Genomic DNA, 17,085 nt, shown 5'->3' with positions numbered 1-17,085 from the left:
TCCGGGGGCTGCAAAAGTTCTAATTGCCAACCGAGCACATAATGCACAACAATACGAAGGTGTTGGACAAAGGGACCCTCCACGGCCACAAGTGAATGAGGTAAGTTCTATGCCCGAGATTCAATCCCAATTAGCTAACCTTACCTCTATTGTTTCTCAGTTGGCCGAGCGAATGAAGATTCATGGACCAAGTGTGTGTGGCGTGTGCTCGATGCAAGGACATGCCAACGATCAATGCCCTCAATTGATGTGAAAATTAACTTGACACACAAATTAAACCCTATGGATGACAATTGTAGTATATGAGCAAATAGGGATCGTTCTAACCGGGGATTAACTAGGGATGCTAATCAATGTAAAACTGACTCAAGAACATAAAAATATAATGTAGAACACTAAACTAGACTCAATTAATGCAAAATTAGGGTTTAAAACACCTAAACAAACTAAAAACTCAAAACAGCAACTAAAAGGCTCAAAACTGCCTTAAAACCACTTTCTGGGCAGTTTTGAGTACCTAACACTAGTTTGGACGAATTTGGACTATAACTTGACTCAAAACACTTAAAAACACAACTAAATGGATTTCTAACTAATCTAACACTTTAAAATAAATGGGGGAATGATTTTGACGAAATTAAAACTTTAAAACTCAGACTTTAAAAACAAATGTAAAGCAGCACAGATTGTGATTAAATAGAATGGTGAGAAGCTAGTTAGAGGGTTCCTTATCCACACATGAACATATGCATACAACTCGATCTCCAATTACTCTTTCAACAAACCATGAATGACAATGCCCCAAATTAACTAGATTGCACCAATTAATTCTCAGATTTCCCTAGATTCATTGAATTGAATGGAATACGCATTACAACCAAATTATTCTTATCAAGGACCCTAACTATGGAATACGCATGATAGAGACACATATCAAAGATCATTAAGTTCAATGGACATCATAAGCATTGACGAGGCATTCATAACTATGGGATACGCATGTTATTCTTGCCTAGGATTTACTTAACGCAATCGTGACTAGCGATTTTCACTACTTATGAATATAAGTTAATAACGATTAGGTGAAATTCCCTTATATCCTAGCATCAAGTTTAGGCATGCAAATTAAGTGTCGACCCTCAACCCACATACATAAACAAGTTATCAATCAAATAGATAAGTAAATCACATTTACAATTTCTGAAATCATAATTGGAAGAAATCAAATCATATAAAACATATGTCCATGGCTTCAAATTCACCTCTAACTAAAAAGAAATTAGTTCCACATGTCTAACATAATTGAACAACAATTTAAATTAAACATGAAAACAGAAACAAAGAAAGAAAGAACTCCAAACACTCCACTAATGGCAGATTGCATGTGCAAGGTGTCTTCCTCCTTTGGAATGCACGGCACTACTTCTTCCTCCTCCAATGGTGGCTGCACAAGGTGGTGATGGTGGTGGGAAGGCACGGCAAGGCTTCGGGATGGTGTATGGGTGTTGTGTGGAAGGTGTGGAGATGAAGAATGGTGGTGGAAATCGGCTGGAATGAAGGAAACGTGCGGCAAGATGGGAAATAGGGTTTTGGACGAATTTCTGAATATGGAGAGGGTGGTGTTCGGCCAAGGGAGGTAAAACACATATATATAGGCAGCCAAACCCTAAAGAAATCAGGTTAGACAAATGGGCTAGGGTTTAGGTGCGGCTAGGGTTAGGAAATCCACCAAAAACTAGGGTTTCTAGAACATTAGGTGCGGCATGGGCTTAGGGTAAGTAATCAGATTTTTTTCATGTGACCAAGGCCTAGGTGCGGCATAGGTCCAAGAGGCAAAGATGGGTCATCCAAAAGCCCAAAGCCGAGAATAGAAACTCTCGAAATTGGAAACCTCCAAGAATAGAAACTTCCAACTTTAGAAACTTTGGTTTCCAATTCCGAATTCTTAATTCATCACTTTCATTTCTTCATTCTTAAGCTTCTTTGACCTTCAAACTCGTCCATTCCTCGTGCTCCATTTGCATACACCACATTCCAGCTCACTTTTTGCTCCAAAAGCTCCAAATTGCATCATTTCGTGTAATATGTCCTTTAACCCTGAAAACACATGAAAGTAGCTTAAAAGACTACTTTGACGAAGAAAACATAACAACAATGCATAAGAACTAGCTAACTAAGGCGCATAAATATGCTCCTATCAAATTCCCCCACACTTAGCTTTTGCTAGTCCTCGAGCAAAACAAACTAACCAAAACAAAACCTAAACCTTCCAACGTTTGCCTTAGGGATTTCCAATGCACATGACATGTTAAAGATTGTTATCCCCACAGATTTTAGTCATCTTTACACAAGCATATACTTAATTAAAGCCACCACGTACTAGTTCACATTTAACCAATTAAAACATGATTTTGAATGTAGTAACATGCCTTAGAGAATTTGCTCAATTCCTTACTAGATATGCACTCAATTTTCACACAGAATTTCTGACTACACACCCTATACTAGTTATATGTGAGAAGATTGATGTAAATATGAAAACGAATGCTCACATATGTTATAACAAGGAAAGCTTTTTCTGAATTTAATAAGCATGTATATGATCTCATGAAAGGAATGCTACTACTTAGACGCGAGAACCAGTGACACCATATGCTCATACCAATCCCAAACTCCACAAATTGAAATACACAACACTCAAGATAGAAATTAAGGGTTGTAACGGGGCTTGGGGTATTGGCTAACAAAGAAAGGTGAAGGGTAAACAAACGTTCTTAAAACAATAGTAAGCAAAGCAATGAAATTGACTCTTCGAATTCACTTTTGAATGCAAAAATCAACTTTTAAACTCAAAGGGGAAATTCATGCAACACTTGGGGTCAAATTCAATGTTTTGGACCCCTTCTTCAACAACCAACACCTTAGAGCTCATTTCCATGCTCTTTCAACTCTTTTTCACACTTTTCTCAACATCTTTCTTTTTTTTTTTTTTTTTTTTTTTTTTTTTTTCTACGAATTTTCTTTCCTTTTTTTTTTCTTATTTTCTTTTTTTTTTCTCGTGCCTCAAAAGAGACTTTGGCACATCCACCTATCAAAAATCACTCCCCCACACTTGTTCTCTGCACACCCTCAATCAAAAGGAATTCATTTTAAGTCATGCTTACTATGCTTCAAGAACAAGGGTATGGATGGTCCTAATCTAGGCTAGGTACGGATAATGTGGGTTAACAAACAATATAGGCTAAATAAGGCTCAACGGGGTTAAACCTACAAAAACAATGTATGGAATGAAGGCTTTTTGGATATGGTGGCAACTACTAAACAACTTCTTCTCGAATATGTGTTATGCAATTCAATGAAATGTTTTGAATGAAATTGGCATGAGTTCTAGCATTTGGAACTAAAGTGATGAAACGCCTTCTAAGTAATAACCAAGCAAAGAATAATGAGATCATGCAACGACTTTAGAAAACAAGAATGCATAGATTTTAACTCTCCAAATAAAGTTTAGGCTCAAGTCTCTCAGGGTTGTAGCTTTAGTTTGAGTTTCTTCCTTCAAGCATGTCACAAAAACTGATTTTTTTTCCTTTTTGATTACATGTGAATTCATAAGTTATAACTACAACTAAGCATAAACCAAGAGTAAATCAAACTTCCATCCATGTTTATAACTCTCTTCAATAGTCATGCAATTAAAAAACGAATCCTCATCATTGTGTTGGAAGGTACCCTAAGACACAAACAAACACACAAAAACAACTTACAAACGACTCTTTTTGGGTTTTTTAAAACAAATTTTCAAATTTTTATGGGATTTTCGGATTTTTGAATCAAAACACATTAAAACACACCAAAACAGCCTAAAAACACCTAAAAACAGCAAGAAACAACATTGGAAATTATGAGTGAGAAAACCCTTCGAATTTGCATCAAAACACTTTGGTTACCCCCCCACACTTAAACCAAACATTGTCCTCAATGTTTCAAGCATAGACTCACACAAAAACACATAAACAAACAAACCAATACTAACAAACTAAACATGGCAGAAACGAAAGAAACAACAACGAGAAGGGTTTAGAAACGCAAATCTGGAATTGGAGTGCTCTCTAGGTCTTCCTTTGTCAAATGCATGGGTTGCCTCCCACGAAGCGCTTGCTTTAACGTCTTCCAGCCGGACGGTACCTCCGTTTAAGCTTGACTATGTGCCACGGCATGGAGGGGTACCTCCTCCACGACATGCTCCTCAAACATCTCGTAATAGGGCTTCAATCGATGCCCATTCACTTTGAATTCTTGTTGCGTCCTTGCACTCTTGATTTGCACTGCACCATGAGGGAAAACATTAGTTACAATAAAAGGACCAACCCATTTGGAACGCAACTTACCCGGAAACAACCGAAGGCGAGAATTGAACAACAACACTTTCTGCCCAATAGAGAACGTCTTGGCACGAATCATCTTGTCATGGAATGCCTTCGTTTTCTCCTTGTAAATCCGGGCATTCTCATATGCTTCATTTCGGATTTCCTCAAGTTCACACAATTGGAGCTTCCTATGTAAACCTGCGGCATCAAGGTCCATGTTAAACGTTTTGACGGCCCAGTGTGCACGATGCTCTAACTCGACGGGAAGATGGCATGGCTTCCCATAGATGAGCCGAAAAGGTGACATCCCAATGGGGGTTTTGTAGGCAGTGCGATACGCCCACAATGCATCGTTTAAGCGCAAACTCCAATCCTTCCTCGTAGGCCCCACAGTCTTTTCAAGAATTTGCTTTATTTCCCTATTCGAAACCTCGGCTTGCCCGCTCGTTTGAGGATGATAAGGTGTGGCCACCTTATGCGTGACATTGTATTTCTTGAGCAACGCCTCGATGGTTCGATTACAAAAATGGGAACCTCCATCACTGATGAGCACTCGTGGCATTCCGAACCTTGCAAAAATGTTAGTTTTCACAAAATCTGCAACCACTCGAGAATCATTAGTTCGGGTGGCTTTTGCTTCCACCCACTTCGACACATAATCCACAGCAAGTAATATATAAAGAAATCCATGTGACGAAGGAAAGGGACCCATAAAATCAATACCCCAAACATCAAATATTTCAACACTAAAAATGGGGGTTTGCGGCATTTGTTGTTTAGGACCTATATTGCCCGTTCTTTGGCATCTATCACAAGACATGCAAAATGTTCTAGCATCCCTAAAGATGGTAGGCCAATAGAAACCACATTCTAATACCTTTAGTGCTGTTCTATTAGTGCCAAAGTGTCCCCCACAAGCATAAGTGTGACAAAATGTTAGAATAGCATTAAACTCAGAATCATGCACACACCTACGTATAACTTGGTCAGGGCAATATTTCCATAAATACGGGTCATCCCACACATAAAACCGTGCCTCTTTCTTCAATTTATCACCTTGGTGTTTAAGTAATTCACTAGGAACATGTTTAGACACCAAATAATTCACCAAATCAGCATACCATGGTTCACTTACCTTGATGGACATCAGTTGCTCATCTGGGAATGTCTCTATGATAGGCACGGCATCCTCCTCATGCACCATACGGCTCAAGTGGTCAGCCACCACGTTTTCACTTCCCTTCTTGTCCCGGATTTCGATATCGAACTCTTGGAGAAGAAGCATCCAACGAATGAGTCGTGGTTTGGCCTCCTTCTTGGTGAACAAATACTTCAATGCTGCATGGTCAGTATAAATAATAACTTTAGTACCAAGCAAATAAGAACGGAATTTATCTAAAGCAAATACAACAGCTAGAAGTTCTTTTTCAGTGGTGGAATAATTCAATTGTGCATCATTTAAAGTCCGAGAGGCATAATAGATAGCATGCGGCCTCTTGTCCTTCCTTTGCCCCAAAACAGCTCCTAATGCATAATCGGAAGCGTCGCACATGAGCTCAAAAGGAAGGCTCCAATCCGGTGGAACTATAATAGGGGCCGAAGTTAGCATGTCCTTTAGGTGATTGAACACCTTCTCACACTCCTTGTTGAAGTCAAACGCCACATCTTTCTGGAGGAGACGGCAAAGAGGGTTTGAGATCTTGGAGAAGTCCTTCATAAATCGCCTATAAAATCCTGCATGACCAAGAAACGAACGAACCTCTCGAATCGAAGTAGGAGAGGGTAAGTAGCGTACAAGATCTATTTTCGATTTATCCACTTCAATTCCTCTTTCTGAAACAATATGCCCTAGAACTATGCCTTGTCTAACCATAAAGTGACATTTTTCCCAATTAAGCACTAGGTTAGTTTCTACACATCGTTTCAAAATTATTGTGAGATTGTCCAAACATCCATCAAATGAATCGCCAAACACACTGAAATCATCCATAAATACCTCAATAATTTTTTCCACAAAATCTGAAAAGATACTTACCATACACCTTTGAAATGTGGCCGGAGCATTGCATAAACCAAAAGGCATGCGACGATAAGCAAAAGTCCCAAAGGGGCATGTGAAAGTTGTCTTTTCTTGGTCATCCGGCGCTATGACAATCTGATTATATCCAGAATAACCATCAAGGAAACAATAAAAAGAATGACCGGCTAACCTTTCAAGCATTTGATCAATGAACGGCAAAGGGAAGTGGTCCTTCCTTGTGGTGGCGTTGAGCTTCCTATAATCAATGCACACTCGCCAACCTGTTTGGATACGGGTTGGCACAAGCTCATTCTCGGCATTCTTCACCACGGTCACTCCGGACTTCTTTGGAACACATTGCACCGGTGACACCCAACGACTATCAGAGATCGGATAAATCACTCCACAATCAAGAAGTTTGATAATCTCCTTTTTCACAACTTCCATCATTGGAGGGTTGAGACGGCGCTGAGCCTCTCGAGTTGGTTTAGCCCCCTCCTCTAGAAGTATGCGATGCATGCACGTAGTTGGGCTAATTCCCCTAATATCGGCCAAAGTCCACCCAATGGCCGTCTTGTGATCTTTCAACACTCGGATCAACTTCTCCTCCTCTATGGCCGTGAGTGATGAAGAGACAATGACGGGCAATGTCTCGTTGTCTCCCAAAAAAACGTACTTTAAATGATCGGGTAACGGTTTAAGCTCAAGTACGGGTGCCTGAATCACTGAGGGTAACATCTTATTAGTGGAAACTGGAATTGAAATTGGGTTAGAAGGCTTACCATGGTGTTGAGGGAGTGACTCAAGGGCAGCCACTATCTCGGCCTCATCCTCACTTCTAGGCACGGCAACACCATTTTTGTGCCCAATTCCTTGTGCAATTGTCGTTTCAAGTGTATCCCTCTCCAAACAATCGAGACAATCCTGCGCCAAATCATCAATTATATCAATAGTAAAGCAAGAATGATCGTCCTTAGGAAATTGAATACTTTCAGAAAGATTAAAATCAATGACTTCCCCATCAAATTCCATCGTTAAAGTTCCTTTAAACACATCTATCTTGGTGCGGGCTGTTTTCATGAAGGGCCTCCCTAATAGAATCGGCAATGGGGTAGAATGGGGTGAATCCTCCATGTCAAGCACGTAAAAGTCCGCTGGAAAAATCAAATTACCAACCTGCACCAAAACATCTTCCAAAACACCCTTTGGGTATGCATTAGAACGATCGGCTAATTGAATTATCACACCATCATTTTTAAGCTCACCTAAGTTCATAGATGCATAAATTGAGTATGGCATAACATTAATCGAAGCCCCTAAGTCTAACATGCATTGTTCAAACTTAGTATTACCAATAACGCATGGAATTGTAAAACTACCCGGATCTTTGCATTTAGGGGGTAATTTCCTTTGTAACACAGCAGAGACATTTTCACTTACCTGGACCACCTCTTTGTTCGAAATCCTTCTCCTTGTTGTACAAAGTTCTTTTAAGAACTTAGCATACCTCGGGACTTGCTTAATCGCATCAAGGAGCGGGATATTGACTTGAACTTTCCGAAAGGTCTCTAGAATGTCCTTCTCTGCTTCTTCCTTCTTTGATTGCCTAAACCTGCCAGGAAAGGGCACATTCAGTGGAATAGAACCAGAAAAAGTCGAATTGGGACTTACCTTGGTGGTTGGGGACGGTTTAAGAGGGTTAGAGGGTGGCGGCAAGGTTTGGTCATCCTTGGCCGTGGGCTTTGCTCCCTGTGCTTCTTCTTGCAGCAACTTGTCCTCCTCGTCTTGACTCGAATTGGATGTATTTGAGTCCGTTCCAACCTGTTTACCACTTCTCAACATGATGGCCTTAGCGGTTTCAAATCCTCCCTTCGGGTTCACAACGGTTGAACTAGGCAATCTGCCTTGTTCTCTAATTTGCCCCATGAATTCGGCAATTTGACCCATTTGCTTCTCCAAATTGTCCACCCGTTTGTCTTGGATTTGTCTCTCCTTATTTTGAGTTTGTACTTCCTGCGTCAAAGTAGTAAGTAACTTAACAACTTGATCATTATCCAAAGACGTACCTGAGGTTGGTGGGGCGGTTTGCACTTGGTTTTGATTGGGGACGAATGGCTTTGTATAAAAGCCCGGTGGTTGCTGCCTAAATCCTCCTTGTTGTTGGGGTTGTTGAGGATCCCGCCATTTGAAATTTGGATGGTCCCTCCACCCCGGATTGTAGGAATTAGAGTATGGATCATGGCGTGGTTGATTTTGGTTCCCAAACCCCACGGCATTGGCAGTTTCCCAACCCCCATTCTCAATCAACTGAGGGCATTGATCATTGGCATGTCCTTGCACCGAGCACACGCCACACACACTTGGTCCATGAATCTTCATTCCCTCGGCCAACTGAGAAACAAAAGAAGTAAGGTTAGCTAATTGGGATTGAATCTCGGGCATAGAACTTACCTCATTGACTTGTGGCCGTGGGGGGTCTCTTTGTCCAACACCTTCGTATTGTTGTGCATTATGTGCTCGGTTGGCAATTAGAACTTTTGCAGCCCCCGGAGTCTTATCCACCAACGCTCCTCCCGCCGAGGCATCAAGCATTTGGCGTTCCATGGGAAGTAGTCCTTCGTAGAAATATTGAATGAGCAGCTCCTCCTTCATTTGATGCTGTGGACAAGAAGCAACAAGTGATTTAAAACGTTCATAATAAGAAGGAAACGATTCACCTGGGTTTTGTTGGATGCCACTAATCCGTTTCCTCAAGAGAATGACTCTTGAAGTTGGGAAAAACTTCTCCAAGAACGCTCTTTTCATACTATCCCAAGATATAACCGTTCCGGGTGCTAACTCGTAAAGCCAATCTTTCGCCTTTTCCAAAAGTGAGAATGGAAAAGCCTTCATCATCAGAATACTCCCGTCAACATTAATAGGTGTCATGCTCGAACAAACAACCTCGAACTCCTTGAGATGCTTGTTGGGATCTTCCATGGAAAGCCCATGGTATTTCGGAATGTGGTGCAACAAGCTTGACTTCAACTCAAATTCGTCGGTCTTGCCTTGGGCAGCCGCGGGGTATTGAATGCATAATGGTGCGGCATTGGTCAACCCCGAGGCCGAAAGCTCTTTAATGGTCCGATTGTCCACTGCCATAACTTCTTCTTCCACTTCTTCAAACTCAGATTCGGCCTCTGAACTTGAACTAGGTTCACTAGGTTCGGGATGCCTCCTCTTTCTTCTCAAATCACGTTCAAAATCGTCGTTGAAATCCAATATGTGTGCGTGCACGGTTTGAGAGCTCCGCGTCATGCACTAGTACCTAAACCAAGAAAACAAAACAAAATAAGAAACTAAGTAATTTATACTAAAACACACGGCAATAACACAAGGGATTAGCAATGCTAATCCCCGGCAACGGCGCCAAAATTTGATGTGAAAATTAACTTGACACACAAATTAAACCCTATGGATGACAATTGTAGTATATGAGCAAATAGGGATCGTTCTAACCGGGGATTAACTAGGGATGCTAATCAATGTAAAACTGACTCAAGAACATAAAAATATAATGTAGAACACTAAACTAGACTCAATTAATGCAAAATTAGGGTTTAAAACACCTAAACAAACTAAAAACTCAAAACAGCAACTAAAAGGCTCAAAACTGCCTTAAAACCACTTTCTGGGCAGTTTTGAGTACCTAACACTAGTTTGGACGAATTTGGACTATAACTTGACTCAAAACACTTAAAAACACAACTAAATGGATTTCTAACTAATCTAACACTTTAAAATAAATGGGGGAATGATTTTGACGAAATTAAAACTTTAAAACTCAGACTTTAAAAACAAATGTAAAGCAGCACAGATTGTGATTAAATAGAATGGTGAGAAGCTAGTTAGAGGGTTCCTTATCCACACATGAACATATGCATACAACTCGATCTCCAATTACTCTTTCAACAAACCATGAATGACAATGCCCCAAATTAACTAGATTGCACCAATTAATTCTCAGATTTCCCTAGATTCATTGAATTGAATGGAATACGCATTACAACCAAATTATTCTTATCAAGGACCCTAACTATGGAATACGCATGATAGAGACACATATCAAAGATCATTAAGTTTAATGGAAATCATAAGCATTGACGAGGCATTCATAACTATGGGATACGCATGTTATTCTTGCCTAGGATTTACTTAACACAATCGTGACTAGCGATTTTCACTACTTATGAATACAAGTTAATAACGATTAGGTGAAATTCCCTTATATCCTAGCATCAAGTTTAGGCATGCAAATTAAGTGTCGACCCTCAACCCACATACATAAACAAGTTATCAATCAAATAGATAAGTAAATCACATTTACAATTTCTGAAATCATAATTGGAAGAAATCAAATCATATAAAACATATGTCCATGGCTTCAAATTCACCTCTAACTAAAAAGAAATTAGTTCCACATGTCTAACATAATTGAACAACAATTTAAATTAAACATGAAAACAGAAACAAAGAAAGAAAGAACTCCAAACACTCCACTAATGGCAGATTGCATGTGCAAGGTGTCTTCCTCCTTTGGAATGCACGGCACTACTTCTTCCTCCTCCAATGGTGGCTGCACAAGGTGGTGATGGTGGTGGGAAGGCACGGCAAGGCTTGGGGATGGTGTATGGGTGTTGTGTGGAAGGTGTGGAGATGAAGAATGGTGGTGGAAATCGGCTGGAATGAAGGAAAGGTGCGGCAAGATGGGAAATAGGGTTTTGGACGAATTTCTGAATATGGAGAGGGTGGTGTTCGGCCAAGGGAGGTAAAACACATATATATAGGCAGCCAAACCCTAAAGAAATCAGGTTAGACAAATGGGCTAGGGTTAGGAAATCCACCAAAAACTAGGGTTTCTAGAACATTAGGTGCGGCATGGGCTTAGGGTAAGTAATCAGATTTTTTTCATGTGACCAAGGCCTAGGTGCGGCTGATTAAGTGGGCTAGGGTTAGGGTTAGGTGCGGCATAGGTCCAAGAGGCAAAGATGGGTCATCCAAAAGCCCAAAGCCGAGAATAGAAACTCTCGAAATTGGAAACCTCCAAGAATAGAAACTTCCAACTTTAGAAACTTTGGTTTCCAATTCCGAATTCTTAATTCATCACTTTCATTTCTTCATTCTTAAGCTTCTTTGACCTTCAAACTCGTCCATTCCTCGTGCTCCATTTGCATACACCACATTCCAGCTCACTTTTTTCTCCAAAAGCTCCAAATTGCATCATTTCGTGTAATATGTCCTTTAACCCTGAAAACACATGAAAGTAGCTTAAAAGACTACTTTGACGAAGAAAACATAACAACAATGCATAAGAACTAGCTAACTAAGGCGCATAAATATGCTCCTATCATTAGGAGGTTCTTCTCCACACATGACACACTTGCAAACAAAACGATTTTCAGTTGTTCTCCCAATAAATTATGAAACTCAACACACCAAGTTAATTAGATACGCTTAAATTAACCTTCAAGTTCTCCTAAAGTTAATGAATTGGATGGGAAAGCGCATACAACAATTCAAGCATTCCTTAAAGGTTCCTTACGTGATGAGCACAATAAAGATACAATCAAGAATCATGAAGCACAATGAGAACTATAAGTGTTGACGAGGCATTCGTTACTATGATGAGCATGAAACTAGTGCCAAGAATTCATTCAACGCGATCGTTTTCAAGCGACCTTCACTACTTGTGATTATAAGATTGTAACTATTAGGTGAAACTCCCTCATAATCTAGCATCATATTCATGCATGAAAACTAAGCGTGCACTCTCAATCAACATACACAAATAAGTTATCAATCAAGTAGATGAACGAATTGAATCCACAACTTATGAAATAACAACTGAATGTAATCAAATCATATTGCAAGCATGTACATGGTTTCGAATCACCCCCCAACTAAGGGGGTTTAGTTCCTCATACTCACAACACAAAGTTTATTGAATTGAAACATTGAAAACATAAGAAAGATCACACCTAAAAATTCCAGCAATCTAAATTGCACAGCAGGAACGTCTAAGAACCTTCCTCCTCTTCCTTGGTTGCGGCCCAGGGGTTTGTGATGGTTTTTGGGGGTTATGGATGGTGTGGAATGGTGGAAAAGTGTGTAGGATAGGTGTATGGGACGGCTAGGGTGGTTTTGGGTCAGAAAATATGGTGAATGATGAAGGATAGGTGCTGTTGAAGATGGAGAATGGTTTCTGGCGTGAAGGATTATTTTCTGGATGAATGGTCGAAAATTGGGTGAATGAGTGATCCCCCCTAGTGCCTTGCTGCAAATCCTTATTTATAGGGCTAGGAAAGGTTTAGAACTTAGTTGAAACCAAAAGGTTTTGTACCAGAAATTAGGCAGAAATTAGGCACCATGTGTGAATAGGTAAAGCCTTCTAGAAATAAGGTTTTGTACTAGAAATTAGGCAGAAATTAGGCACCATGTGTGAATAGGTAAAGCCTTCTAGAAGGAATGCTTATATGGCTGATTTCTAGAAGAACAAGGTCTAAAAACATGTGGCACTAATGTAGCCTTCTAGAAATCAGGTTTTTTAGGCCCCCTTGCAGCTCCCTAACTGAATTCAAGCCTTTCAAATTCGTCCATCCATGAGCCTCCATGCTTGCACTATCCAATCTTGGCCCAAAAATGCTCTAGAATGCTCCAAATTGCTTCTTTTTGCATACTTTGACACTAAAACCTTGTTCAAGTAGGAATCATCATCTTCAAGCCTTCAAATTTGTCCAAACCTTGGCTCCAAATATGTGACATGCATTCCAAACTCCATTTTGCTTCTTTTTGCACACTTTGACCTTAGAACCTGAAAACACACAAAAGTGACTTTAAACACTAAAATAGCTAAGTAAACACAACCTAAATGCACGAGAACAAGCCAATTAAGTAGCATAAATATGCTCCTATCATTCATAGTAACGAATGCTTCGTCAATGCTTATGTTTTTCATAGAACGTAATGATTCTTGCTTGTTTCTCTATTATGCAATTCATGTAGGGAACTTGTAGGGAATGTTTTGGGTTGTCGTATGCAATCATCCAACTTAATAACTTGTGGAAAAACTGAGGGTTAATTAGTGCAATTCACGGTTAATTTGGGGCGTTGAGTATTCATAATTCATTGGAAGAACAACTGAAAATCGTTTTGTTTGCAAGTGTGACATGTGTGGAGAAGAACCTCCTAACTAGCCTTTTAACCATCTATTTCACCAAAATAGTTTTTGCAATCTGTTTAGTTAAAGTTTCTGTTTTTGTGTTAAATTTTCGTCCAAAACAACCCCCCTTATTTTAGAGTCTTAGATTAGTTAGAAAGTGTTTTGATTTGTGTTTCTAAGTGTTTTGATTCAAGTTTTCATCCAATTTCGTCCAAATTAGTGTAGGTGCTCAAAACTGCCCAGAAAGTGGTTTTTAGGCAGTTTTGAGTCTTCTAGTTGCTGTTTTGAGTTCTAGGGTTGTTTAAGTGTTTTAAACTTTAGTTTTGCATTCTTTGAGTCTAGTTTAGTGTTTTAAACTTTGTTTTTGAGTTTTTAAGTCAGTTTCCAAGTGTTTAGCAATCCCTCCTAATCCCCGGTTTAGAACGATCCCTACTTACATCTTTGCTACAATTAGACAAAAAGAGGGTTTAATTTGTGTGCTTATCTATTTCGCAACAATGAGGAAGTAGCATGGCTTGGTTCCTCATTTGGTTTCTCATTTTCTCCTTGAGTAACCCCTGCATTCACATGATCAAATTCATTAGTAACTTCATTGCCAACTCTATTATTGATAACCTTACCATTTCTAAGTGTAGTGATTGCTTTGGCTTGCTCTTGGTTCCTTTGGAGTATCACGGGTTGGCTTGGAAACTTTCCAACCTCTCTTTGGTTCAAGGCATCAGCAATCTGTCCCAATTGTGTCTCCATTTTGGTTAGAGCCGCCGAATGTTGTTGGAATGTGCTATTTGTGGTTTGTTGGAATTGCAAGGTGTTTTGAGCTAACAACTTAACCGTATCCTCAAGTGTAGTGGCAGGTTTTGGTTGGAAGTTTTGGAATTGATTTTGATTGTTGTTCTTCCATGAAAGGTTGGGATGATCTCTCCAACTTGGGTTATATGTGTTTGAATACACATCATTCCTTGGCCTTTGATTGTAAGAATTCATGAGGTTCACTTGCTCTTGGACAAACTCGGGGTAAGCTTCCCTAGATGGACATTGATGAGTAAGGTGGTTTGGTATGTTGCAAATGGCACACACCTCATTTGCTTTTGGCACCATGTTGAGCACGGATTCAAGCTTCTTTTCTAGGTTAGCTACCTGCAACGAAAGATCATGATTAGAGCTTGTTTCATATATTCCAACTTTCTTACCCCTTAAATCTTTGTGTTGAGCATTAGACCCCAACATCTCATAAATGTTATATGACTCTTGAGCATTCTTTTTCTTCAAAGCTCCACCTGCTGCATTATCAACAGTTGATTGACATGTTTGGGTTAGTCCATCATAGAAAATTTGCATTTGTAAGTGAAGAGGTAACCCATGGTGTGGACATTGCAGCAAAAGGCCTTTAAAGCGCTCCCAACACTCATTGAAAGGTTCTCCATCATCTTGTTTGAAGTTGAAGATTTGTCCCCTTAATGTGGCTGTCTTTTGAGTGGAAAAGAACTTCTCCAAAAACTTCTTAGCCACGGCATCCCATGTGGTGAGGGAACCTGGTGCTAGAGTCGTCAACCAACCTTTAGCCCTATCTTTCAAGGTGTAAGGAAACACTCTTATCCTCAAATTTGCTTCACTTACTCCCTGCAAAGGTAAACCACTCACAACATTATAAAATTCTTTAACATGAGCTAAAGGATCTTCATTAGGTAAGCCATAAAAAGAGGGAAGCATATGGAAATGTGAAGATTTAAGATCATAGTTTCTAGCTTCTGTGGGCAGCAAGATGCATGAAGGTGAATTTGGTATGATTGGCTGAGCAAAGTCCTCCAAAGCTCGAAGCTCATCTTGGTTGCCCGCCATCTCTTCTTCTCTTTCCCAATTAACGTGCTCAGATCCTTCACTTGTTGAACTAGACGAATTCCCTTCCTTTTCTTCACGGACAATGGATGAACTTGTTGGCACAAAGTTGTCCAAAGTGTTGCCCTTTAACCCTTCAATTCTTTGGCCTAACTCAACAAGTCTATTTGACATATACTACCTGAAACAAAATAAAACAAGTTTGAATAAAAATCAGAACTCTACTTAAAATGAAAAGAACACGGTTTAATAGCAAAACAAGCAATTATAAGGGACTGAAATCAGTCCCCGGCAACGGCGCCATTTTTGTTGAATTAATTCCTTCCTAGTGCTAAAACATGTTGAGTATAATAGCACAAGTAAGGGTGTCGAATCCACAGGGACTAATTGGACCTATACAACCACTTGTTTTGCAAGAACCCTATTAGATAATAAAACTAATCAATTTAGACAGATTTGTTGTTGTAACTTGAGAACACACGAAAATGAATCAACAAGTAATAAAATGGGATAGCACCAATGGATATGAAGCTAGGGATTCGGTTTCACCATTGCTAAACCAATTCCATGTTTGTTAAGTCAGTTTATGCTCAGCCATCTACCTATTTCTTGAGTTTGTTTCACTTAGATATGATCAACCATATGATGTGTGGATTTGATCAAATGTTCCTAGTCAAGAACCTAATTGTGATGTGCAACTTTGGTTCCTAATCAAGAATGTGTCACGCATAAGAAACTTTCATAAAACCAAAGGAAACACTTGGCAGGATGTTTGCAAAACATTCCCTTCAATCATTCCCATATCTACCAAGATTATGCATGATGTGTGCTTTTAATATTGGCTAGACAACCTGTGTTTAATTCAAATGGTGATCAAGCATTAAAATCAACACACAAAGTCACAATTAAATCAGAGAATGAAACAAGAAATAGAAGGATCAACTGAGCATTCTGATTTAACTAGATGGCAATCTTGCTAGGCTACATCGAATCCCTAGAAAGAGATTAGTTACACTTCATGTTTACAAAAGGTTTGACATAGAAATATATAACATGAGTGAACATAGAATTAAGAAGAAGAAACCCTTGAAGCAAAACTGGTGTCGAAAATCCCTTAAGAGTGGCCTTCGGTGTTGGTTCTCCAAGTGTGATGTAAATGAAGGTGGAGCGGCTATGATTGAATGGTTTCTGTAAATGGGAGAGAGAATGGACAGAAATGGAGCAGCTATGTGTGTGAATAATGGTATGATGGAATCCCCCCTTGAAGAAGTGAGTTTGCATAGTTATTATAGGGGTTTTATGGGAGAGCATACGGATGCCTTTAGAAAAGTGGAGCTGGAAGGGCAAAGATGAGCTGTTTTTGTGAATGATGATGGGGTGGGTGGATTTCTGGAATGGTAAATGCACGGCACAAAGGAAATATGCCTGCATGTGGCTTATTTAATTGAAGATGCATGTGGAATAGCTGCAAGGATGAAGTGGACAACCTGGAAGTGGTTGTACAGGCTGGAAAAGGGGTATGAAAGTGCACGGCATGGCTGTGTTTGTTGGTGTAAATGTGGCTGAATGGTTTAATTAATGGGAGTGCATGTTTTTGGTGTAAAAGGGAGCTGGAAAGGTAAGGGAATGCACGGCAAGGTGTGTGGAACCACCCAATATGTCCG

At 39.8% G+C, this 17,085-nt stretch overlaps 1 protein-coding gene and 1 non-coding gene across 2 annotated transcripts; one reads left to right on the top strand and one right to left on the bottom strand.

Moving 5' to 3' along the window:
- Positions 1-14,065: 14,065 nt before the first annotated feature.
- On the bottom strand, positions 14,066-15,595 carry LOC139190924 (uncharacterized). Its single transcript, XM_070811415.1, has one exon. The coding sequence runs from the start codon at positions 15,593-15,595 to the stop codon at positions 14,066-14,068; it is 1,530 nt and encodes a 509-aa protein (XP_070667516.1).
- Positions 14,940-15,050, top strand: LOC114823238 (small nucleolar RNA R71). Its single transcript, XR_003771328.1, has one exon. It is a non-coding gene; the product is annotated as a small nucleolar RNA R71 (small nucleolar RNA).
- Positions 15,596-17,085: the final 1,490 nt, after the last annotated feature.

This window comes from Malus domestica, chromosome 13 (assembly GCF_042453785.1).
Source record: "Malus domestica chromosome 13, GDT2T_hap1".
In the NCBI taxonomy this organism is placed as follows: Eukaryota; Viridiplantae; Streptophyta; class Magnoliopsida; order Rosales; family Rosaceae; genus Malus; species Malus domestica.
The sequence above is the reverse complement of the archived record's forward strand: the minus strand, read 5'-3'. Positions and strand labels throughout refer to the sequence as shown.